This window comes from Coffea arabica, chromosome 1c (genome assembly GCF_036785885.1).
Source record: "Coffea arabica cultivar ET-39 chromosome 1c, Coffea Arabica ET-39 HiFi, whole genome shotgun sequence".
Lineage (NCBI taxonomy): Eukaryota > Viridiplantae > Streptophyta > Magnoliopsida > Gentianales > Rubiaceae > Coffea > Coffea arabica.
Window position 1 is genome coordinate 53914496 of NC_092310.1, and position 26377 is coordinate 53940872.

Below are 26377 nucleotides of genomic sequence, written 5' to 3' on the forward strand. Positions count from 1 at the left end.
AAAACAAATGTGCGTGGAAAGTTCCCGCCAAAAACCTTTGAGGTGGTTAGCTGCCAAGGACCAGCAACAGGTGAAAGGGTTTTCATTTGTGACATTATTTATTTATTTATTTTTTGTCAATCTCCGCTATCTACTTTATTTCTATTCCTGCTCCTATTCTAGTCTATTTTAATGGATGACAACTCCAACTCTAACCTATTACAGGGGGTGACCAAACAACCAAATCAAAAGAAATTCGACAAGAACTGAATTATCATCATACCATATGCATCCATATGTATCTTAAAAAAGTCACATTAATCACAAAGTGATGGGAGGCAAGATTTAAATCTTTAACCTCCCACCCCACAAAAAAAAGTGATAGTCAATCATTCTAAAGATAGTTGATTGATATTTTCAATAGAGTGTCAAAGTGGGTGACTTGGACAAGTCATAATTGAATAATGGATATAATTGACTCAATTCAATTATAACTATTTAAATAAATGAGTACAAATGGATATCTATTCATACCTATTAAATATATGGATATGAATGTACTCAATTATCCATTTATGAGGCACATAAAATTCTACTTCCTTCCCTATTTTTTGCATTTTTTTTTATAAAAAATAACAGTATTTTATTGTTATTAGATTAGTAAGAAATTCAAATTTATTTACTTAACGCTTACTACAAGTCGAGTTTAAATGTATAATTATTTTTAAATAGATATAAATTGATAAATCAAATCAACCCACTGTTCATCAATTATATGAGTCTAATTGAGTATCCATTTAAATCCATTCAAAATCAATGGATGAATTATTGGTATGCGAGTTTGAATGAATCAACATAATTGAATTGTGATTGATACCTTTACTTTTTTTTGTCCCAGAGATTAATAAGCAGTTTTCACCCAACAACAGTAAGAGACAAATTGAACTCTGACGAAATTAGAAGGTGAAAAGCAACATCTATTGGAGAAGGGTCAGACACTAGTTGGAATGGAGGGTGTCTTCTTCTCTCCTTCGTAATAACACAAGGTATGAGAGTCCATTCACGACCAAGAAACAATCCACAATATCAAAAAGCAAACAAAATGTTACTTGTACAAGCAAACACCGTTCAAAATATATATAGAAAAAAAAAGTTCAAAAATATAATAGTGGGTACCAGCATCATGATTCAAGCACTCAAAAGAAAATATGTATAAATTTCACTTCATCATGGACGCAATGATTACTGGAAAGAAGTCAACTCACAATGAGAACTCAGATCCCTCATCTTATCACTGGAGTGAAAATGGCATAGGATCCAAAGCGCCTTTAACAAAGATTCCATGTTTTCAAGTTCCTAATGATTGCCAAACATATGAAGTTGGAAGTCTTCTCCTCTTACTTGAAATGAGCCCCCACTTCTAACCCCGACTTCAGAAACCATTTCGCCTTCAAAGTGGCCGTGCTTAATATGAAGATACCCCAGTTCCTCTATCGTCTTCTCTTGTTATGGCTTCTACTTACCACATTTCAACACCATTTCACTTTCACCTCCAAGGTTCAAGCTGCAAAATCAGGTATGCAACTGGTCCCCATTACCCCCCAGCCCAAACTCTTCCCTTTTTTCCTACAGATTCTCTTGCGTGAACATTCTGTTGAGTCTTATTTATATCAATAAGGAGCAAGTTTAAGGAGTATATATACATGCACATATCTTGTCTTAAGAAGTTTACTTTCTGAATCACTTCCACAGCTGATCTCAAGATCAGCCCTGCAGAATTCAACTCAAGATCTAAAATGGGGCACACTGCAAGTAATTTCGTACGTGAAGTACTCCTGCCTACTCTCTTTTGATATCTTTTTACCACCATTTTACTTAACAAAATGGTCGTGTGGCTCATTATATACCTAAAGGATGAATAATTCATGCAGGCAAATGAGAAGAAAACACGTAAAGCACCATCTGGACCAAACCCAAGTGGAAACCATCTCCCACCATCAAGGCCATAAAGCGATCATTGTACTTATTCACTGTGGGAACACTATTTCTCGAAGTTGCAGGAGGTTAGATGTATCTTTGTAACTCAGATGAACTTTATGCTTAGGATTATTGCTTTGTAGAAAAGCGGGTAATCTTTGACATTCAAATCATGTTTGCTACATTAGATAAATAGCAGTCAGTTCTAAGGATAGTGATATCAAAGCAAAGCAAGAATTAGAACCATAAGTAAAGCATCAGATTAGTGAAGAAATCCAGAAGATCACCACAAGACCATGCTTTTGCATCTCAACCTGGAAACACATGCTTGGAAACAAAGTCTACTCAAGGATGGAAATTAACAACCCGTTCAATAAAAGCCAAATTTGTGTTATTCCCTGTGGTTTGCCAAATAGACATAATCTTCTTTCAAAAAGTACGATTATGTGGGCAGAAATGTTCCACTTCTTTAACTTAATATTTAGATGCCAAAGGGTAGCCAAAAAATGTTCTAGATTTACGAGAAACAACTTTGCAAGATTCACTGTGTCTCGCGATAAAAGTGGTCTTTGAAGCTTTCAAGTACCAAATACATACAATTCGCCCGCTAAACTACTAAGTGCTCTTCACTCTGATATTGAATGTCATAGGATTTCGTAAAATCTGAAAGTTTGTAACTATACATAAGGTCTAATAAACAGAAAAAGCAGCCTTATTGTCATTAATATGTGGTTTGTTCGAGCTATCAAATGATTGACTAATTGGTACAGCTAGCACAATTCCAAAAAAATGACCAGCATGAAAAATGGCAACTATACACTGACTAAAGTACATAGTGTTCAGAGATACACCGTTAACTCACAACTAACAAAATTTAGCATAAGATTGTCATACCGCGCGCTTCCTCTTTGACCGCTTACTCCTCCTCGGTCTACTGTATTCTGGAACTGGTTTACCAGCACTTGAAGCAACAGCCTCTTCCAGAACCTCATTATCCTGTCAGCAACATTTAAGCAGATATGATACTCCAATGCAAGAGACTTGTAAAAGAAAGATTTTTAGATTTATTTCCCTAAAAAGTAGTATTAGCTCCAATTTGGTCCTAAGAAATTGTTTATTCCCTGATTTAAGGTGAATTCGTCAAGCTCAAAGAGCTTATGCTTTTACATCAATTTCCATATCGTTTTCCAGGATAGCCATCTCCCGAGCTAACAGAAAAATGATGGATATTGTGTGCTGTACTAGTAGATTTTAATCTAAGTGTGTTACTCGGGACGCAGAAAAGAAATCCTCATTTTGGGCAGCCATGGTATAATTAATCTTCACAAACAAAACATTCTTTAATGTTTTTCAGAATTCTCTCAAAGTTCCGAAGCATATGGTGATATCACATGAAAGTACGCATCTAAGCTCCAGGTCTTGTCAATGACTAAATTTAGTCAGAAGTCCATTTGTTGTTAATTAAGTCACTTTTAACAGTGATCCCACTCTACTTCTGCTGCCCCACAAAACCATAAGCATGTCGCATTCATCACTTCATCTCAGTTTTGACTCATAAGAAGAAGGAAACTAGATTTCCATGTCCCATCTTTGACTATTATAAACTTGATAAAGACAAAGACAGCAGTCAATGCGCAAGTCAAAGTTGTAGCTAAGTTCACTTGTTACATGCAAATGTCAGGTTATTCAAAAATTCCTATAATCTATGAAACTTAACTGGCCGGCCTGATGAAACAAAGAAGAAAATGACATGAAATTCCGTTAATGAATCATTGAGACAGAGAAATGTGGACATAACTACAATGTTACTAGATGATTAATATATAACCTCAATATGCTTCATCAAATAAAATAAGTCCTTAATTATAAAACATTGAACATAGAAAGCGATGAGTAGATAGAGGCCAATGCACAACAAAGAGGTTGAGGATTTAGTTCTGACTCCTCAATCCTAGTTGACCAGTAAATAAAACAATTCATTGTCAACGTTTTCAGGGAATCCCATGTAAACTTTAGCTCATTAGGTTGACCATTACAAGCTGAATTTTACCTTGGACTTGGCCTCTTCATCTGGCTCGCCTCCAGAATCAGAGACAGACACTGATGTCTCAACTTCTACTGTAGATACAGCCTTGCTCAATTTTTTCTTCTTCTCTTCCTCTTTCAATTGCCTAAATCTGAAAATTTTCCCAATTTCACCATTAAGGTACTACCAGAAGCGTTTCAAAGAAAAAAGATCAACTCTAAAATATAAGACACAAACCTTTCACCAGTTTGCTCAGGCGGGGAAGCAGACCGTTTTGCACGTCCAGCAGTGATTATGCCACTTGCATTCTCACTTACAACAGGCTTTGCACCACCTAATTTCCGCAACCATACCTGCTGTGCTGTGCTCAGCACATTATTTATGAACCTATTCATCCAACAAGAGGATCACATTTAGCACCAACCCGTTAAGGACTGATTTTAAGGTTCGTATGTCGAGGGCAAATATAACAAGAGTTAGTAGTAAGCATGCTCAAACTTTATATGAAAAAATGTCTGATGAAGATGCTTGTGACAACAAAGAACTCTTAGCAGAAAGGTATATTCAACTGAAGTTCCAGCAGCAAAATGAACAAAAAGGTTTCATGAATGAAAGCAATATGTATGATATACTGATCCCAGTCATCAGAAAAAAAGCATCAAACAGACCCCAGCATAAAGCAGCATAGCCTAGCTGAAAAAGATCAACAAGAAAGTGGTATACAAACTCATAGTTGAGTTGCCTATAAATGCATAATGAGATTACAAAATAAAAAATAATCATGTAGAGACTTCACTTTACAGTTCTAGTCCAAGGTTCAGTGGCTGGATGCATCACCAACATTAGTCAGACAATGCAAGCATATATTTAGACCAGGGAATACTAACTAATCCCACAACCCAAAAAGAGATAACTAGAACTTTCTCATTCTCAAAACGAAAAGATAATTGTTCGCTTGAACTGTGTGACCATTGTCAACTTAGAAATTCTTGATCCAGTGTATCCAAGCAGCTTGCACTGATACTGATGCTATAAAAGAGAAATGTGCAAGGGACATATACACATGGTTGCGTGAACTGCTTGGCGATTCTTACCAGTAAATGGTTAATCCAGATGGAACAGACAAGGAAAAGTAACCAATCATCAATGGAAGAAACTTGAAAACAAGAAGAGTGTTCTTTTGTGCCGGATCATCTGTCTACCAAAATAACAAAAACAAAATTAGGAAAGGGAAGATTGCTGAAGGAAAGCAAATTATCAAAGATGAATTTAGTTCTTACTTGCGGAGGCTTCATGATTTCCATCGATACATATTGAGAAACAATTAGGAGGATAGGCAGAACAAGGTATGCTGCAGTATCATGCCAACCAAGTGGAGGATGCCCATCCTGCAACCACATGGAACCAATTAAGTATGACCCTTGCTACTTGACACAAACATAAACTAGCTTTTCAAATGATGGCTCTTTAAGAGTGTATCATACACTTGATAGTCAAAAATCACCATATGAAAAACAAATGCAATAAAAAAAATAAGGATCAAGTATTACTTCACCAGAAGAACATAAAAGGATTGCAAAGAATTAATTACCACAAATGGAAAGAGCCAAGAAATTCCAGAACCATTCTGCCGTGCAGCAATTGTAGTTGGGCCTCCCAAAGAAGGGATCCAAAAGAAACCCTCTGTCAATAGTCCCTATAATTCATAATTTTGCACAATAATTCTGCAGTCACTACTTTTGCACACATAAAATTTATCCGCATTAAAATCACTTTGAAAAAATGACTTTTATTCTCAAATACCTCATTTGCCACATTAGAAAGAGCTTGATATAAACCTATCCAGACTGGTATTGTGGCTAGAGTCGGGAAACATCCTGTTAACCATTCAAAGCACTGGTGTAGTTAGCATGACAATCCCAACACCTTAATAAATAATATCAAAATGGAGATAACAGATCACATGAACCTAGAACTAGATTAGCTGATTTTTTAGGAGAAGAAATTTGAGGAACAAGCTCAAGGAAGCTTTCAAGCAATTCAGCAGTAACAACAATTAAACTAGGATTGAAGCTGATGCCATAATAAGCAATGGCATTGAAATAAATTAATGCCCAAGAACAACCACAACAGCTTTGAGTATCTTGAGATGCCAATTTTGTATAGTTGCCTCAGTTTCCTTGAGAATGCAATAGAGGGTCAAGCCACAAATTAAGCATCCTAAGTAAAGGTGCAAGTCTATAATCAATCAGAATAGTAGCTTCTCGCAGTTACAACATTCGTAATAAGACTAAGTAAAGGCAAAAAAAAAAAAATTAACAAGTCCATGCTTTTATCGCAAAAGATAAGTAACTAAAATGCTTAACCCAAATTTACCTGCAAGAGGATTAACTCCTGCCTGCCGATAGAGACGTGCTGTCTCAAGTTGTATTCTTTCCTGTGATAGGATAAAATAGAGTTACTGCTAGTTTCAGTTTTCACCTTAGAAGAAATTTACAATTAACTGACCAATAAGACCATGATTTCAGTGTCAAGAATTGTGGATCACTCTATAATAAGAATAGAATTATAAAGGTAACTGACCTGGTTTCCTGCATATCTTTGTTGGATTGCTTTGATCTTTGGTTGAAGATTTTGCATTGCCAAGGTGGATTCAACCTTCCAAAACATTATTCTTTATCAAATTAGAATGTTCTGATGAACATGGAATTCCATGACATTAGGGGAAAGAGGATGCAATAGTCTAGGACACAAATGCAAAATTGGCGTGGCAATCTTTTAGTTCAATAAATTCTTCCAATCAGCCCAAAAGTGAATGTCTTCTTGATTTGATGGCAGTGGCACCAAACCTCACCTGTCGTCTGGTCAAAGGGAAGGTGGCAGCTTTTACAATGACAGTTAGCAAAATAATGGCAAATCCATAGGCATATGGCACATGCACAGCTGAAAGCCCATCCTTTAGTATCTGAACGGAATAAATCAGGAAAATGGATTTAGCTTTCATTTAACTCGAGGTAAAGGAAGCACAATACTCTCTCTAAACTAGTTTCCTTCCTTAAACATTCGACAAAACAAGAAATAATGTGATAGTTTTCACTTATAGGTCCAATGAAATGAGAAGTCCTTGTAGAGCAGATATGAATAAACCTCTGCAAATCAAAACCTTTTCATGAAAGTTCGATTGAGCCTCACTTAAAAGAAAGTAATTTGCATACTTATTTCAACTTTATTTGTGTCCTTTTGCACACTCATCAATAACCTCAAATTGATCTTTACTTTGTACTACAGCTCAATACTTAATACCATACTTAATATTCACAGCAACACGCAAACTATCCATCAAAGCCCAATCAATCTGCAGCAATCGCAAACAGATTACGGCAATCACATGACATATTCATCAATCAAACCGAGGTTGACAGGTTTTTTTTTTTCTCAAGGACCCAGCTATATCAGTAATAAATAAATAAATAAATGAATAACTAAATAAAAGTTCGGCAGAAATCACTGCTTAACGGATAATCGGGACTAGTAAAAAGAGCATAACCTTCAAGACAAATTCCATGGTTTCGGAAATGAAGCCGAACCAGCCTCCGCTTTTCTGAGCAACAGCGGTAGTGGAGTCGGAGGCAGCGCCACCAGTAGCCGGGTCGACAGCCACAGCTGCATCAGCTAAAGTGTAGAGCAAGCTCTCGGCCCGGCTAACAATTGCGCCGAAATCTATTGAGTTGTGAATTGGAGGAGGAAGCTCGTGCAGGCTGAATTTGACTCTAGTGGTACTGATATGTCTAGTGCGTTGAGGGAGGAAAGCATGGCGAGGGAGGGGAGGGAGTGGAGTTCCGAGAAAAGATGGAGAAGAAATTATAGTCTTCGCCATGGGTGAAAATTCAAATCAAAGAGAGGAATTGAATTCTTTTCTCCTCCGCGAGAGGAAATTAGAGGAGAGAAAAGAATTCAATTCATGAGCGGAAAGGGGAACGAGAGGCGTCGTGGGAGGAAGAGCAAAATTTTGTGGATGATGGATGATAAAAATATTTGGACGTGTGTTATCCGAATCTTTAATATTTTATTTATTTATTTGGCCTAAGTAGTAGTAGTAGTTCTATTCCGTTGTAGTTGGCAATTTTTTAAAATTTTCTTTTGGCTGGAAAATGAAATTGGCAAAGACTCGTGCACGGTCGGTACACTGCTACCGCATAAAAGCAAGGAAAATGGTGGGTTAGATTTGATGGAAATTCAGGCCAAGATTGTTTAAGTGGTTAAATAAATTAGCTTCTTGGCTGCCATCTATCATGGATAAGTTTGGTACTTACACCACCGTATGACCCGTACGAGTACTTATGCATGTAATAACACGAAGCTTGTAAATGGATTAGGGAAATACACACACACACACATATATATATATATATGAACTCGTACATAATTACAAGAATGGACACAAAATTTTAATTTGAGGGGGCAATGATGTTGAAAGAATAATACTTGAAATAAAATTAATGGAGTTGGAAAAAAGATGGGATAAAGTTGTTAGCTATGGGGTTACTATTTGACCACATGCCTGTGCGTGTAAATGTGTAAATAAATATAGTTATACATGTAGTAGTAATTGTATTCTATAGTAATTACATGAATTGTATGTTAAATTAGGGTTATATTATTTCCAATATCTATATATATATATATATGTATATATAGTTGTACTAGTAAATGGTAATATAATAAGCAAAGACAATCCTATATATGGACTTGAGGGTCAATATGTCAAGCTCACACAACAAAGTGCATCGAGAGTTGTCGGATAATTTTTTTTTTTTTCCTTTTCCCGTTCTTTATGGCATCATAAATATCCAAGCTGTAATCTAGGGCCATACATAGGTGATATTAACTGACCCAAAAAAAAGGGCAATATTCATCGGACTTGAAACTCAAACTCGACTCGATATAATGAAAATCAAACTCGAGCTCGACTCGTTTGAACTCGAGTCTGTACTTGTGATTTTTTTCTTGTTTTTAATTTTTTACCTTTTAGATTTATCAGATTACCATTTTCCATCCATCGTTTTTTTAATAAACATTATTTCATGTAAATTTTTTAAAATACGAACACATAATAATCATTATATAATTAAAACATATAATATATAAATAATACAAATACTCAATTGGACTCTTCGAGTACTCAAGTATTTATTTTCGATACTCGAACTTAACTTGTTACTTATAACGAGCACCTCGATCGAATTCGAACTCGATCTTATCGATTTCAAGCGAAACTTTTGATCAAACCACTCGTAAGTGGCTTGGTAGCACCCCTACGTTAGACAACTTCAATGCAATCAAGCTGAATGTCTAAAAGAGGACGAGGTAAAATTGATCGGTACAATTGACAATAAATCAGAAGTCGGAATCACATTAAGTGGGCTAATTGATCCGAATATTGATGAAAAAAAAACCCTTCAGACACTTGCGGTTCTGACAGGAGTCCGGTATAAATATATGGGTGCCGGGCTGACACAGCCCGGCACCTGACAACAAAAAAATTTTTTTTTTTTTAAAAGACACATGGGTGCCGGGCACCTGACAAAGTCAGAAAAAGTTGGCTGCCGGGCACTCTCTGCCCGGCAGCCAGTCAAATAGTAAAAAAAAAAATTCGAAGGGCCTCAATGCAATTCAGACAAAGTGGCTCAACTGAATTGCATAATTAATATTAAAAAAATATTCGGCAGGCTTCAATGCAATTCAGACAATGTAGCTCCCGTGAATTTTTCACACTTTTTTGCTTCAGATTTGCCCCTTTTGCAGGCTTGTTTTAAAAAAAAAATGGACCACATACTGTTTATAAGATGAATGCCGAGTAGATTAGCCATATTATTGGTTCCTACACGATAAACAATGCCGAGTATGCTGTCAAAGCTGTTGATGCTGGGGAATTATACCACCATTATTGGAGCTTCTTGGAGGAAAGATGACCCGGGTTAGAGCAAAGGGTAGCTGTTAGAGCACTAGAACATTTGGCAAGCTATGAAACGACCTTCAAAGCTATAGCGCTTTATGAAGAAGAAGTGGTTAGATTAGCCATGCGTTTGGCTTCTACCTGTGTGAAAAGCTGGCTGCCGGCTTGTTTTAAAAAAAAAAATGCGGCAGAAGAATGTATTTCTGACAATATTCTTCAATCCACGGAATTAAAGTAGAGGTAAAAATTAAACATTGATTACATTTCTATGGTGAAAAGTTCACTTTCTTGCGCGCAATAAGCAGAAGCAAAGCAGATGCGGAGATGCATAAAGAAGTATATTGGACACTCAAAAAATTAAATTATGCATGGATGAAAAATATTATGTATATTAAAATTATAATAAAAGGCCGTTTAAAAATTTATTCATTATTTAATGTTCAATACTTATATTTGGTAAATTAAAATAATTAATTAAATATTCTATTATATTATAAGTAACTATATATCGTTAAGTCGATTGAATAATATGTAAGCATTTATTTTTTTTGCCATTTGAAGTAGTTGTCTATTAAGTTTTAATTGAAATAAAGATTTTATAATTATTTGAAATTATGCAATAAAAAATCACTGTAAGATAAACATAAATGTAAGATGAAAAAATAAATGTAAGATAAACAAATTGTATGATTCAAATATTTGATTTAATATGCAAGAAAGACAAGAAGAAATGGCAAGAAGTTTTTTAAAAATTAATGTGAGTTCTTTATATTGGTAATCACCTTTATTTGTTATTTTAATCATAATACCTGATTATAACCGATTATAATACCTAATACTATTTACAACTAAAGTTACTATATACGCAAACTAAAATTTTCTATTTCACTACATTTTCTTTTATATATGATGCACGTTTCATCATTTGTTAAAACAAATTAAATGACAAAACAAATGACAAACAAATGATAAATTTTAACAAATAAATATTTTCTGAAACCTAAACCCCAAACCCCAAACCCTAAAAAAGAATGCATTTCTGAAACCTAAACCCCAAAACCCTAAACCCTAAATATAGCCTGCCGAATGTTTATCCCACTTAGCAGCAGGTCCCCCCTATAGGTACATTTGTCCCACATCGGGGTTGGGGTTGGGTTTGGGTTGGGATATAAGTCCCTGGGATTGCCTCAAGAGTTGCCGGCTTTTGAGGTTAATTCTGGGATTAGGTTTATAAAACAACAAAAGTCTGATTCAGGCTGTTGAAAAAAGACAAATTGCCTCAGGGTTGAAAGGGTATTGGGTGGTAGTATCCCACTTAGCAGCAGGTCCCCCCTATAGGTACATTTGTCCCACATCGGGGTTGGGGTTGGGTTTGGGTTGGGATATAAGTCCCTGGGATTGCCTCAAGAGTTGCCGGCTTTTGAGGTTAATTCTGGGATTAGGTTTATAAAACAACAAAAGTCTGATTCAGGCTGTTGAAAAAAGAATGTTTTTTTAAACACTTTGACTGGCTGCCGAGCAGAGAGTGCCCGGCAGCCAGCTTTTGCAGTTGAGCCACTTTGTCTGAATTGCATTGAGGCCCTTCGAAGTTTTTTTTTTACTATCTGACTGGCTGCCGGGCAGAGAGTGCCTGGCAGCCAACTTTTTCTGACTTTGTCAGTCAGCCCGGCACCCATGTGTCTTTAAAAAAAAAAAAAAATTTTTTGGTGTCAGGTGCCATATACTTATACCGGACTACTGTCAGACCCACAAGTGTCTGAAGGATTTTTTTTTCATCAATATTCGGATCAATTAGCCCATTAAGTGCTGGTAGTATTTCGGTACATTCAGATGGTGCCGGCAAAGTAAAATTAACTCGAAAAGAAAGTAGTCCACGAAAATGTTTTGCTTCCCCACTTGGCAAGCGGCAAAGATGGCATCCAGCTGATTGGCCGATTACGGAAATCAGCACACCAATTGCACGCGCTAAAATGAAACGCCGACACGGTCCTATCAAAAGCCAATTCAACGACCCAAGATCTTCCAACGACGCACACCACTCCTGTTCTGGTCATCAAATTGACTTCTACTAGTAAATCAAAAACTCAAAAGGCAAACCCGAATTTTCTCGAACCAACCAGAGTGACCCCTTGTTGAAACCGCCAGGAAAAGGGCAGGCGGGAATGGTTAATTAATCAACCCAAAAAGCCCAATCCGACAGCTCACAACTCTCTGTCCGAACGTTCTGGAAAATCAAACTTTCCTTTATAACCCAGTCCCCGTCTCCCACTTTTCCCATTCAAGGAAAAGGTTCCTAGTCTTGTTAACCACTATTCTTTCCTTCTGCTAACAAGCAAAAGTATTCTTTTCGATAATCTATTGAATTTTGTACGCTGTTGTTGAATTTCTTGAGAGAAACATGGCCGGAAAAGGTGACGGGCCTGCAATCGGGATCGATTTGGGGACGACCTACTCGTGTGTCGGAGTTTGGCAACACGACAGAGTCGAGATCATAGCTAATGATCAAGGAAACAGAACGACGCCGTCCTATGTTGCCTTTACTGATTCGGAGCGTCTCATCGGTGACGCTGCCAAGAATCAGGTGGCTATGAATCCCACCAACACTGTCTTTGGTATGCAATTCTTTCTTCTTTTTCGCTCTTTGCTTAATGCTTTCGGAATTTTTATTACTTGTTATTTTATGCATCAAATAGTTTGAATCTTCTAATTTCTATTGTAAGATGTGGTGCATCATCAATAAAGTATGAATCCTGGAGCTAATTTTTTGAAGTTTGGTTGATCACCGCCTCTGAATTTCTTGCATGTTATTTTTTTCTTAAGCGAAGTTGGATGCAACTGCAACTGGATGATTTGAGTTTCGGTCTTTAACTTTGTCCAGCTTGGTCTCCTATTATGAGATTTTGAGTTTAGTTCATATAACGAAAAAAAGGGAAAGAAAGAAATGAATGAGAGAGGGAGAGAGATAATAAGGTGTGTGTTTCTGGCGGATTGAAGTTGTATTTCAGGTTCTGTTTCCGGTTGATTAAGGTTTATATGTTAGGTTTCAAGCGATCATCTAGAGTAGTGGTAATTCTGATATGCAAAATAGTAGAATGTGAGCTGTTGTATCTAATCTGTGATACTTTGATTTTTGTGGATTTCAGATGCCAAGCGATTGATAGGAAGGAGGCTCAGTGATTCTTCAGTGCAGAATGACATCAAGTTGTGGCCCTTTAAAGTGATTGCCGGCCCTGGTGACAAGCCAATGATAGCGGTGAACTACAAAGGCGAAGAAAAGCAGTTCGCAGCTGAAGAAATCTCATCGATGGTGCTCATAAAGATGAAGGAGGTTGCGGAGGCCTATCTTGGTACGACAATCAAGAATGCGGTTGTTACGGTTCCAGCTTACTTCAATGACTCGCAGCGTCAGGCAACTAAAGATGCTGGTGTCATTGCTGGCCTGAATGTTATGCGCATCATCAACGAGCCCACAGCTGCTGCCATTGCTTACGGGCTTGACAAGAAAGCTACTAGCGCTGGTGAAAAGAATGTTTTGATCTTTGATTTGGGCGGGGGTACTTTTGATGTTTCTTTGCTCACAATTGAGGAGGGTATTTTTGAGGTCAAGGCTACAGCTGGTGATACCCATTTGGGAGGTGAGGACTTTGATAACAGAATGGTTAATCACTTCGTACAGGAGTTTAAAAGGAAGAACAAGAAGGATATCAGCGGGAGTCCAAGAGCATTGAGGAGGTTGAGAACTGCTTGTGAAAGGGCAAAGAGGACCCTCTCGTCAACTGCTCAAACTACAATTGAAATTGATTCTTTGTACGAGGGTATTGATTTCTACACAACAATCACAAGGGCGAGATTTGAGGAGCTGAATATGGACTTGTTTAGGAAGTGTATGGAACCTGTGGAGAAGTGTTTGAGGGATGCCAAGATGGACAAAAGCAGTGTACATGATGCTGTGCTTGTTGGAGGATCAACTCGGATTCCCAAGGTTCAGCAATTGTTGCAGGACTTCTTCAATGGGAAGGAGCTCTGTAAGAGCATTAACCCTGACGAGGCCGTTGCTTATGGTGCTGCTGTACAAGCTGCAATTTTGAGCGGTGAAGGCAATGAGAAGGTGCAGGACTTGTTATTGTTGGATGTTACTCCACTGTCCCTTGGTCTGGAAACTGCTGGTGGAGTTATGACTGTTTTGATTCCCAGAAACACAACCATCCCCACAAAGAAAGAGCAAGTCTTCTCGACCTACTCAGATAACCAACCTGGAGTTTTAATTCAGGTCTATGAGGGTGAGAGAACAAGGACCAAAGACAACAACTTGCTGGGAAAGTTTGAATTGAGTGGTATTCCTCCTGCCCCTAGGGGTGTTCCTCAAATCACTGTTTGCTTCGACATGGATGCAAATGGTATCCTTAATATCTCTGCTGAAGATAAGACCACTGGTCAAAAGAACAAAATTACCATCACCAACGACAAGGGCAGGCTTTCCAAGGAAGAGATCGAGAGAATGGTGCAGGAGGCAGAGAAGTACAAGTCTGAAGATGAAGAGCACCAGAAGAAGGTGGATACGAAGAATGCCTTAGAAAATTATGCTTATAACATGAGGAACACAATAAGAGATGAGAAGATCAGTGCCAAGCTTGAGCCCACTGACAAGAAAAAGATTGAGGATGCTGTAGAGGAGGCCATCAAGTGGCTTGACAGTAATCAGCTAGCTGAAGCAGATGAATTCGAGGACAAGATGAAGGAGCTGGAGAGCCTTTGCAATCCCATCATAGCCAAGATGTACCAGGGTGGTGCTGATGGTGGTATGGGGGGAGCTATGGATGAGGATGGTCCATCTGTTGGCGGTGGAAGTGGTGCAGGACCAAAGATTGAGGAAGTTGATTAAAGATAATGATCAGGCAATTTTGCAGTGCACAATACTGCTTTTGTTGGCGATAGTTATGAATTGGGCTCCTTATGCCCCCTTTTCTTTTTTACCCTCTTATTAATTGAAATTTTTAGACAATACATCTCGTTAATCAGTTTTTTTTTTTGGCCCGTATTACTGTTAAGTCGTCAACTAATATTTCAGGTTCACAACTTTGTATTAGTAAACACCAGAATTGTTTTATCCTAAGACGTAAATTGATTAACCACGTCTGCAATCTCGGCACACAGTGATTAAGTGGTGTTCATATATGGTAAAGGGCCGTTCGCTGGGGAGTGATGAAACTAGAGCATTTTCGCAATTGTCCAGTCCAGTGGCCGCTATAAAGCTATTAAGCCTTTACGCGGATTTCATGTTATATCTGAAACTAGAGGGATCATAATACATTCTGGCAGAGATGTAGAAAGGTTATATCTCCATTCAAGTGGTTTAGACGAGTAATATTTGAAATTGCCAGCATTCGCCTCCACTCCATTGGTTTAGACAAGTAACTTGTCGATTTGAGTCAAGTTGGCTTTGAAATTGGTATGCTAGAAACTGCGTAAAAAATTTTAATATTCTCTGCGGCTGGTGGTAAACTGTTTAAAGAAAAATAATCCCCTGAAAAGTGCAGAAAGCCAGAACTCAGAAATGGATTATGCACGCTAAGAAACTTTTATTAGGCACCCACAAAAAAAAAAAAAAAACTACAAATGCCTTGTTGACAAGGCACCTTTTAATCACCGTGCAACTTGCAAGTGGCAGGGGGAGGCTTCATCATGTTAGCATCAATCAAGGCAGTGGCTAAAGCATTTACACAACAATCGCGCTTTTAGGCAATCCATGACGCGAATAGATTGACAAGACAAACAACTTAAAATACATAGCCTTCATGTCATTTATCACATCACAACATTGTAAAATACCAATTCATCCATCACTTAGTTTGAATTACATTAGGAGCCCCAATAGCCGAAAGAAGAGTAGCCCCCAAGGTTGCTGAATTGAGCTCCATTCACTAATTTCTTTTGCCCAGGGCATCAAAAGAACCAAAGCCTCAGCAAATGATCAATAAAGGAACACGTAAATACTTCAACATTATGAATGAATATATTTTTTTTCCAAATCTACTAAAACAATAACAGCAGAAGTTGCATAATTCCAATATATCAGTATTATAAATACGAATTCATCCATCAATTTGATGGAAATACATATAGGAGGCCCAATAGCAAAATGAAGAAGAGCCCACATCAAGGTGTACGCAGTCAGGTGCATTCACTATTTTCTTTCTCCTATTCAGGGAAGGGCCGATAAAAGAACATGTACATGCGTCAACGTTCTGGATGCCATCAGCACAAAACTACCCCGACCCCAGTATATATATATATATATATATATATATATATATATATATATATATATATATATATATATATATAGACTGACAAACAAGAAGCGAGGTTCAAGAATTCTGATCAATGAATTTCAACCTTGCAACTCATAACTAACCATCAGTACAACTATACCAATCCCAAAAGACAATACCAAAACAATTGTTCTGGAGACAGTTAAAATACTATCTTATGAGTGAGGAGGAATTTTTGGTCTCTCTATTTTCATAAAAATTTCTAAAATGTAAAGGAAATTGACAACATTGTCTACCCTTAACGCAAACTGAAAAACGTCTTCAAGATAAGCCAAACTCATTTGGAGGGCGGAGGCACACAGGAACTTCATGCTCTTCTGGCCCCGTGCGATGTTTAGGAACTTTGATCTCGAGCACAGTTCCACTTTTGTCAAAATATGCTTCTAGCTTGGCATCATCTGGAATTCGAGTGGGAAGTGGAATTTCCCTTTTAAATTCTCCAGGAGGGCAGTGCTCAGGAGATGGATCAGTCAGCTTGAACGTCCTATCATTCCTCTGGATAAAAGGCATACATGCTGTACTGATGGATGATATCTTCACAATACCATGAGTTAGATTGTTCCACCAATGTACTTTTACTCTTTCAGGATCTGCAAAGGGCAAGGTGATGATAATCAAGTATCCTTCTTCATCCTCGTAAATGGTTTTTGCAGCTGTAACAGGTCCATATACATTCCTTATTACCCCTGAAAATTCACCCATCCAGGGAGGCTCAACAGGGTGGATATCTGCATCTTGGTGTCGATCAGAATTATTGGCAGCCAGGCAACAATCGTCATCATTTCCAGGTGAAAAAATATCTTTCCTTTTCTTATTGCAAATAGAAGAGAGATCTATCCCATTGCCATTTACATGATTTGAAGGCTGAGTGGACAGATTCAAGCCGGACCCATTAAGCAATTTTTTTGTAGGGGCCTGTAGATTACTCTTTAAAGCCGGAATAGGCCTCTCAAGCTCAAAATCTGTGTTTGGAAGGTTCCTCCATGAACTGAAGTCTTTAGCTTCAGGCGGAATAGAAAAGTTGAGGTCTCTACCTGTCAATTCCATCCATTTCTTCTGCTCTTCCTCATCCATAACCACAAGATTAGGAGATGGAACCAACTCAATACCATGAACACACTGAGGGTTGGAGAGACCCCTGTAGTGTTTCCGCTGCATTCTATGAGACCTTACAAAACCTTTATCCACACTGAAAGGAAACGGACGCTCACCTTGGCGAGAATGTCCATTCATGTAACTCCTCAATTGCATCTTCCCAAGTGCATTCTCGGGCCTCTCCTTAAACACCCACATATACATATTCTCCATGTCATGCTGAACCAAAAAGACATCAAGCTGAAGATCTGACTTATCGAAGCCAGAAACCCCATTACTATCCCTAACAATATTACACTTTGATTTCTCCTTCAAAACTGGCTTGAAGTAAAAACTAAAGAAGAACCAAGCGCCCCACACACTGTCCAGCCTCTTAGCACATTTTCGCCCAATTTTAGGCAAGTCAAGGAGCTTATCAGGGTCAGTAATTTGGTGTCCCAGACCAACCTCTAGCATATCAAAGGCTTCATGGTTCCATGGCTGAGGTGGAGGACTATGCTCAACAGAAAAGGGGAGATTAATATCGGGCGGCTGCAGGGCACTTTGCCTACTCATATCCCGGTCAGAGTCATCATGAGAGTTGGCAATTGAATCCATGGACAAAAACGTTGATGGATAATTCTCAATGGTTAAATTGGTCAATAAATCTTCTCCCATTATGCTTCACTCCAATCAGTAATCTCCAACAACGGTTCTCGTTATCTAGCACTAATACTAATTTTCTCTATGCAACTATTTGACCGACCAATATCCCCTCAACAATCCCTCTCACAATAAACCCTTGTCCATAATCCGTAACATCATCCTAATATAAATTGCTTCAAAATTAACCCCCAAAAAAAAAAAAAAGACAATGAAAACAAGACTGGGTTTTTGATCAGATCATCACTTACACGGGCATAAGCTACAAAATCACAGTTCCAAGCGTCAGAGAGAAGAACTACACAGGTAAAAAGGCTTGGAAAAATTAAAAGAAAATTGTGAGAAAACTTAAAAATCTATTACTATAAAACAGGAGAAGAAAAAGAGAGGGATCTTTGACAAGGATTACCTCAAAAACATTAATTAGCTTTGAATCCGTAAAGAACTGTGGAAGATCTTCACAGGAAACCCTCTCCAATCATCTATTCGAACTATAGAGAGATAAAGAGAAAAGGGCACATTGTGATCGGCCGTTAACATTCACGTTAGAGTAGACTCACTCACAAGTATTTTGAACGACGGAGTGTGAGAAACGGTGAACGTTAGTGACGGAAAAATAGACACTCCCATCAATTTTCTCCTGATTTACGACTACAATAGTACTGGCAGTCGCGTTTCTCTTTCTCATATAAAAATATTTATTACAACTATTAAAATTAACTTTAGTTTCTGACATGCATATGATGATATTTATCAGATACCAGTCCCAATTAATTTGGCAGTACAAATATCATCATTTCCCTTAAAATTAGTCCATTGTGTGAGCCCCTCATTCACGCAGTGAAGATAATACTAATATATAATAGTAGCAAGAATTCCCTTATCATAGGAACCTAATCCCCATACGTTACTGCCAGAGCAACTCTTATCTTTTTTTTAGGATCTGCAAGTAATAAACTTCTTGTTATTGTTTTTTTTTATTATTATAAATTACAATAATCAAATCATTTGATGAATTTAATTTTCATGACAAATAAAGAGTAAAATAGAAAATGGGCAATTGCAGCAGCAATGGAGTTTTATGTTTTCCCGAGTCATGCCCGAAATAAATAAGGCTACTAGCTGGAAATTTTGGCCCTTTTGATTGGGCTCAAGAGCCACATTTTTGGCCTCAAGCTTAAAACTCCTTCTCAGTCAATGGATTTTGTTGATTACGGGCCGGGTTTTAGCTGTGTGATGTTTGATTATTTATTTATACTCCCTCCGTTCCAATTTGATAGCCCTGTTTCTTTTTTCACACAGTTTAAGAAAAAGTAATTAACTTTGTTGGAAAAATAAATTTAGATTGCTATTTTCCTAAAATACCCTCACATTAAATAGAGTACAACTTTATGGGAACGTGAATTGATGGTAAAAAAAGAATCAACTCTCATTAAATGGGGTAGGTTTATAGCAACAACAACTTGTATTGAATAAGGGTATTTTAGGAAAATGAAAATACAACTACATTCTTCAATTGGAAAGTGGACTGCAATTTGGGACAGACAAAAAAGGAAAACAGGACTATCAAAGTGGGACGGAGGGAGTATGTTTTTTTCAAAAATTTTAATTTGCTTATAGTGATCTCTACCAATCTAGTTTGGTTATGTCACAAAGAAGCAACTATCGATAAAGAATTTGACCTAGAGCGTCCTACAATTGCTTATAAAGAATGTGGGTATGCATTGAATGTCTTGTACTTTCAAAAGAAACTTGTCTACCAATCATCACTAAAGCATAGTACTTGTCTCCCAACATAAACAATGAAGTATTGCTTAGGAATCTTCCCACGAGACAAACAATTAATCAATCTGATACTCCCTCCGTCCCACTTTGATAGTCCTGTTTTCCTTTTTTGTCTGTCCCAAATTGCAGTCCACTTTCCAATTGAAGAATGTAGTTGTATTTTCATTTTCCTAAAATACCCTTATTCAATACAAGTTGTTGTTGCTATAAACCTACCCCATTTAATGAGAGTTGATTCTTTTTTTACCATCAATTTAAGTTCCCATAAAGTTGTACTCTATTTAATGTGAGGGTATTTTAGGAAAATAGCAATCTAAATTTACTTTTCCAACAAAGTTAACTACTTTTTCTTAAATTTTTTGAAAAAAGAAACAGGACTATCAAAGTGGGACGGAGGGAGTATTATCAAATAGGTTGTACGCATAATTCTGCCTTGAACATAAAATTAAAAGCCATAGCAAAGACAATAGAACAAAATCATATCTGGGTCAATTAGGAAAGACTCATAATCCCTGTGCAATTGAAAAAATCACAAAGGGAGAAAAATTAGTGGTTTAAAACAGAACAAAAATGCTTTTTTGAGGTTTTATTTGTACCAAGCAGGGTAAAGAGATTAATGGGTTCGATTGAATCGGGGACCAGCAACTTACCAGTAAACTTATTCTTATAGATTATTTTCTAGCAATAAAAAGAACCATCGAATTCCAGTGAAATTTCTATTGTGCTCACGAAATTTAAACACAACAAATAATTTTAAAGAAAAACGCATGAAGCAAAACTAAAGAGAGCAGGAGAAGAAAATAAACGTACCTAATCAAACAACCATAGCAAAAATGAACAAATGCCAAAAGCCAATGAGTAATATTAAAAAGCAAGAGGGAACGTGAAAAAAAAGGAAGAAGCAGAAAGATCAATCCTTCAACGGCAGTAACGGCTATTCTAATACTAATGAAATTCATTCGTTAATAGAGTAAAGAAGAAATTACCAAATAAATCCGAGCAGCTTTAGATAATCTCTTCGCCTTCAATGAGCTTTTCTCAACGTGATTATGTCTATGATTATGATATAATATGAGGAAACAAAAACAAAGAATAATTAGGATCTTCATCGATCGGTGGACAATAAGCATTACGCGAGTCATGTCACCTGTTTCGCAAGAAAAGCTTCAATGGATATAATGGTTATATTTTGGAAGTCAATGAAAACAGCTTTTCTACCCCACTGTCATTCCCTTCAAATTGTCCCATATAAATATCGAAATCTCTCACCAAAAAAGAACAACCGATATCAGGTATAAAAGAACTACTTTCCAAAGTCTTCCTTTACTCTCTCTCACCAAAACTGATTAGATCGTCGGAGGTGAATAGGGGGACATAGCCCCACCTCTGATAACTTGATCAGGTGATTCCTAAACAATCGCATTTCACCTTAGAAGGCACTCTAGTGATCCGAAATCACCTCTTAAATCATCTAAAATAGGACCTATGACAGAACAAAAATTGAAATGACTATCCTACAAAGCTGAATGACCGTCGCTATGTCATCTCAAGAACAAAGCTCGAGATTTCCAGATTTGCTGCAAATGTAATAGCATCGCTGGCGGCCACTACTTCACCGTCAAAACCCTTTTGAGCATTCACAGCATTAGTAATCTCTCGCATAATAGGATTTACGCTCCACTAGACGAGTATTTTCTGTCAAGAATTTATCCGAAACGGGGATTTTGTCCTGTGTTCATTCATTTCATTTGTAGGTTACACTTCAGAGGCAATCAAGCAGATTGATATCAGAGGGGAGATCAAGAATAAAATATCTTTGATGACAACTACTTTTTACTTAGTTTAGCCCAATGGTTTTTACTGGCTTTGAATCAGCAAAAGCAAAAGCTAAATTTCTCAAGTAAGATTGATCCCAAGGCTAAGAGGTCAGAACAGTACAGGCATTGTGCATCTGTAACAATTGAGACAAAGCGCTACTTCCAGATAAATGCCAGATGAATACCTAGTGATGTAGGGAAGATATTGAAAAGGGCTATGAAGTGTTGACAGGCCCAACTGTTCAGCTGTTTGAGGTTTTAGACCGTATCTTACGTACATGCTTCGTGATTCACAAGGAAGATTCATTTTTGCATTCTACAAGGAATTTGGGGAAGGGGATGTATTGCACGCAGAAGGGATGTCTCTCTTGCATGGTTTAAGATTGTGTCAGCAGCGACAAGTCCATCCCGTGGTTGCGGAAGTGGATTCGGCATTGCTAGTGCATTTGGCTTTGTCTTAGTCTAGCAGCCCTTGTCATTCTTTGGTTTTTTGGGTAAAGAAAGAGAAATTGCAATTCGACTGCGCCTAGATCGCGCCTTGAATCTTCCAACTTATTGGGGCCTAAGAACTGGATGAGGCACTTATTGCTGGAAAGGTGCATACAGTCCCACATTACATGCTTCGAATCCGACTGCCGCTTTTGAATCTTTTTTTTTTTTAAATACTTTTCATTCTTTTTTCCTAAAGAAAGACAGTTTAGGCGGGACCGTGGCCTAGGTCAAGTCCTCATCTCCCAATTTATTGGGCAGGGTCAGGACTACTGCATTAGGCCCTCATGTTAGAAATTAAATCCTACCCAAAAAAAAAAAAGATATTAAATAGTAAAGTAAGACATAGTAGGCCGTGCTATATTAGGTAACGGGATCTATCATAAGCACATCGTCTACCAATCTAGAAGTAGGACTGTTAATGGGTGAGACCAACTTGAGCTCGACTTGTTCAATTGGAGAAAAGGCTCGATGAGTCCAATCATTTAGTGAATAGATCTGAAACTGAGTTTAAAAATTAGGATCAAATTAAATATGAGCCGAGTTGAAGCTTTATTCGGCTCAAATTCGATATAGAACCGATTCTTTAATTACCTCTTATATATAATGATATATATAGTATTTATATTTTGATATTATATATAATTATATATCTAAATATATTATTACTAAATACTAAATAGATACAAATTACAAAACACAAAAATACATCTGAAAACTCCTCTACTAGCTTTCTTGAGAGCCAATATTGGTAATGCATGACCGAAGTTCTATTTTTTTTTATTGGTTGAGTAAATTTTTGTGTTTGCATAATATTGGTTGATTTCTTTTTGGACTAGAATTTCTAATAGAAACACAAATCATCAACCATATTTGGATTCAAGTCAGAAGGCTATGAAAAAATTCCAATCTTTGAAGATGTATTGGCTTATGACCATATGTTTTATTACCATTTTTCATATATTTTGAACTCTCCCCCTTTTTGATGATGACAAACAAAATGAAGATTTCTTTTATCAAATAAGTTCAAATAAAGCTCCCCCTTAGAAAGTGCCAACATACAAAGAAATTTCAATAAATCCTACTCCCCCTTTTGGCATCAATCAAAAACAAACTCCCCCTTTATTTTTCAAATCAAGACCATATTGAATATCAAAATTTTCAATTGTACTTACAACCATATAGCACTTCTTGGATCAAATCATCATGATGTGCCTAAATATGAGAAATTTCATTTGGTACTCTTTCTTTATAGGGTCCTTGGGAGTTAATACGACATGATCTAGCAATCCAAATGAATTTCATGCCTTTTCTCATATTTTTCTTTACATAGCAATCATTTTGCATATGTCCAAATTTGCAACAAAAGTTACACATGATAGAAGTATTTTGCACATAGGTGGATTTAATGCAACTAATTTTCTTACTTCTTATCATAGCAAACTTATTTGTGCCTTGAAAAGATTTGCTTTCTTTTGTTTGAGAAAACTTTTGTTTTTCATTTTGGAGAAACTCGTTCAAGTCATTAATTCTTTTCTTTAACACATTTTGTTCCTCCAACATTTTTTCATAAAACTTTGTTTTCTCTTCTAACTTCCTTTTCAAATTATTTTTGCAATCAAAAACACTTTTTTGATTTTTTAAATCATCATTTTCCATTCTCAAACATTTGTTTTCTTGAAACAGTTTGGAGTTTTCTTCCAACAAATCATTTATTTTTGTTTTCAAATCTTTATTTTTAGCATAAGATTTTCTCAAACTTTTATGCATTTTAATCATAAGAATTTTCACATCATCATTTTCATTATCTTCATCACAAGAAGAGTGATAAGAACTTACCTCATCTTCTCCAACGGCCATTAGTGCCATTTGGGCCAACTCTTCTTTTTCTCTTTTTGAATTGCATTCATCCCATGTAATTTTGCAATCTCCTCTTGAGCATCTCTTGTTGAAGGTCTTCTTGGAACTTTTGATGTGAGGAGTTGTATCATTGTCCACTTCCATGAATTCATTACCCATGAAGGATGGGTTATCCCCCACTTGAGATGCTTTAAAAGCTATGCCTCTCTTATACATTCTTGCATTTTCTTCCTCTTGCACTTTGAATTTCAGCTTTAATTCATAAGAGGTTAGGGTATCCACAAGAGATTCAATGGACATAGAATTTAAATCCTTTGCCTCTTCTATAGCATTTATTTTGTTTTCCCATTCTTTTGGCAAGGCATTCAAAATCTTTCTATTTTTCTCACCCAAAGAATATTCTTTTCCAAGCAATTTAAGATCTTCAATAATGTCACAAAATCTACTACACATTTTATCAACATTTTCAAGAGGATGCATTTTGAAAAATTCATATTGAGAAACAAGCAAAGATTTCTTTTGTTCTTTAATATCTTGGTTACCTTCATGAAATACACACAATTTATCCCAAATATCTTTAGCTGATTTACAACCTTTAATCCTGCTAGATTCATTTACATCTAATGCATTGTACAATATACACATGGCCTTGGCATTCAAAGAAAGGTATCTCTTGTCTTTTTCATTCAATTCTTGTCTAATCTTTAATCTACTCAAATTGGTGGTGGAGTCAACTATTCTAGCTTCATAAGGACCATCTTCTACCACATACCATAATTCAATATAAACGGATTGTAAGAAAATCATCATTCTTTGTTTCCACATGCTAAAATGAGAACCATTAAACATAGGTGGTCTATCAATAGATTGCCCTTCTAAAAAAGAAACTTTTATGGTTGCCATGATCTTTACTCTAAGCGGTTAAGCTTGATCAAAAGAGACCAAGCTCTGATACCAATTGTAATGCCCGGTGCAACCCAATGAGTACAAACAATTTCACAATGATGCACAAAGATATATCAAATTTAAGCACAATAAAGAAAACTTAATTAAAGAGAAAAGATAAGAAATGCAAACCAAATATCAATCCAATAGCCTCTTCAATTGATGGCGATGCTAACCAAGATGTACAAGTGAAGGTTCACTCCTTCCTCACCCCAAATACTCTTTGGTTGAGCCAAGGAGTTTTACAACAATTCTAGTTAACCCTCAACAACCTACACTTGAAAGATCACTCACCCAATTAAGAACTATTTTATACAAATGAGGCAACCTTCACCAAGGTTTTACCACTCCAAGTGATAGGTTCACCTTCACCAAGGTTTTCACTTGAGCAACCTCACAACCCAACTTTCCCAACCCCTTATACAACCAACAAAGAATCTTTCTACTCAAAAATCTCACTTGTAAGCTTGTATTTTGTGTTGGCAAAAGTCCCTTGTCTTCTTGTGCTTTGGGGTGTTTATAGAAGGTGAGAAATGGCTTCAAAAAGCTCTCCAACGGTCAAATATTAAATGCTGTCAAAACTAGCCGTTGGCCTGTCGGACGTCCGAGACCTCCTGTCGGACGTCCGAACCCTGCGTCCAAACCACCTGTCGGACGTCCGAACCCTGCGTCCGAACGTAGGCAGAGAGTCATCAAATCTTTGCGAAATTTCTCGGACGTCCGATGCGATCGATGTGCGTCCGAGGCGTGCGTCCGATCCTTCCGGACGTCCGATGCTTCCTCACGAGCGTCCGACAGAGTTTCCTTCTTGATGTTCTTCATTCTTTCGGACGTCCGATAGCGTCCGACATGAGTGCCCTGTTTTTGCTTCTTCTTTTATGCCACAAGAATCTGTTCTAACAAATTACTCACATAAAAACATTAGCCCAAATCTACATTTTGGTTTGTTAATCATCAAAACCAAGGATTGATCGACCAAGGTCAACATGAACGAATTAAATATAAATATTGTTGAAAAATTCTTGATTTATGTACTTTTAAGAACTATTACTTGTTTATATTTAATTTTAATATTGTAGTTCTGTGAATGTTAAATTAGTTTTACAATTTCATAGTTATAGTAATTATATTAAGAAAATTGAGCAGTAACAAGCGAATTTGGACTAAACCTGAATAAGGCCTAAAACTCGAATATTTGGTGAGTTGAGTATGATCTTCATATTTGTTAACTTAAAACTCATGACTCAAAACCTGAAAGTGTTACAAATTAAATGAATTGAATCCGAACTTATGAAGGTTTGGCTCATATGATCCGATTGAAAGGCCTATCTAGAAGGTGAGGTCTACTTGAATATTGCAGGATAATTGAGGGCTATAAATCAAGATTTTAGATAATACCACAAAAAGAGAGAATTTAAGCTTGTACAATTGAGATTTTCATACAATTGTTATGTTTCTTATATAGTTTGGTATA

At 36.9% G+C, this 26377-nt stretch overlaps 3 protein-coding genes and 1 non-coding gene across 4 annotated transcripts; 2 read left to right on the forward strand and 2 right to left on the reverse strand.

Annotated features, from left to right (window-relative positions):
* Window positions 1-1422: 1422 nt before the first annotated feature.
* On the forward strand, window positions 1423-2049 carry LOC113728965 (uncharacterized). Its single transcript, XR_011840009.1, has 3 exons — window positions 1423-1555; window positions 1732-1799; window positions 1911-2049. It is a non-coding gene; the product is annotated as an uncharacterized protein (transcript).
* A 601-nt stretch (window positions 2050-2650) lies between these two features.
* On the reverse strand, window positions 2651-7999 carry LOC113728960 (inner membrane protein PPF-1, chloroplastic-like). Its single transcript, XM_072077969.1, has 11 exons — window positions 7530-7999; window positions 6837-6947; window positions 6566-6640; window positions 6359-6419; window positions 5786-5859; window positions 5574-5678; window positions 5263-5370; window positions 5077-5180; window positions 4220-4369; window positions 4007-4133; window positions 2651-2952 (listed from the first exon to the last, which is right to left on the reverse strand). Exons 1-11 carry the CDS (start codon window positions 7857-7859, stop codon window positions 2845-2847), a joined length of 1353 nt encoding a protein of 450 aa, XP_071934070.1. The 5' UTR covers window positions 7860-7999; the 3' UTR covers window positions 2651-2844.
* A 4122-nt stretch (window positions 8000-12121) lies between these two features.
* Window positions 12122-14940, forward strand: LOC113728971 (heat shock cognate 70 kDa protein-like). The gene is made up of 2 exons (XM_072077971.1): window positions 12122-12550; window positions 13082-14940. The coding sequence occupies exons 1-2, from the start codon at window positions 12337-12339 to the stop codon at window positions 14818-14820; spliced, it is 1953 nt and encodes a 650-aa protein (XP_071934072.1). The 5' UTR covers window positions 12122-12336; the 3' UTR covers window positions 14821-14940.
* A 1365-nt stretch (window positions 14941-16305) lies between these two features.
* On the reverse strand, window positions 16306-18714 carry LOC113742664 (uncharacterized). Its single transcript, XM_072077972.1, has 2 exons — window positions 18417-18714; window positions 16306-18269 (listed from the first exon to the last, which is right to left on the reverse strand). The coding sequence occupies exon 2, from the start codon at window positions 18020-18022 to the stop codon at window positions 16532-16534; it is 1491 nt and encodes a 496-aa protein (XP_071934073.1). The 5' UTR covers window positions 18023-18269; window positions 18417-18714; the 3' UTR covers window positions 16306-16531.
* Window positions 18715-26377: the final 7663 nt, after the last annotated feature.

Coding starts and splice junctions, on each gene's coding strand:
- LOC113728960 (XM_072077969.1), bottom strand. CDS start 7,859: ATGGCGAAGACTATAATTTCTTCTCCATCTTTTCTCGGAACTCCACTC. Junction 5,860..6,358: donor AGGAGTTAATCCTCTTGCAG/GTAAATTTGGGT, acceptor AATGGTTAACAG/GATGTTTCCCGACTCTAGCC. Junction 4,370..5,076: donor TCTGGATTAACCATTTACTG/GTAAGAATCGCC, acceptor TTGGATGAATAG/GTTCATAAATAATGTGCTGA.
- LOC113728971 (XM_072077971.1), top strand. CDS start 12,337: ATGGCCGGAAAAGGTGACGGGCCTGCAATCGGGATCGATTTGGGGACG. Junction 12,551..13,081: donor TCCCACCAACACTGTCTTTG/GTATGCAATTCT, acceptor TGTGGATTTCAG/ATGCCAAGCGATTGATAGGA.
- LOC113742664 (XM_072077972.1), bottom strand. CDS start 18,022: ATGGGAGAAGATTTATTGACCAATTTAACCATTGAGAATTATCCATCA.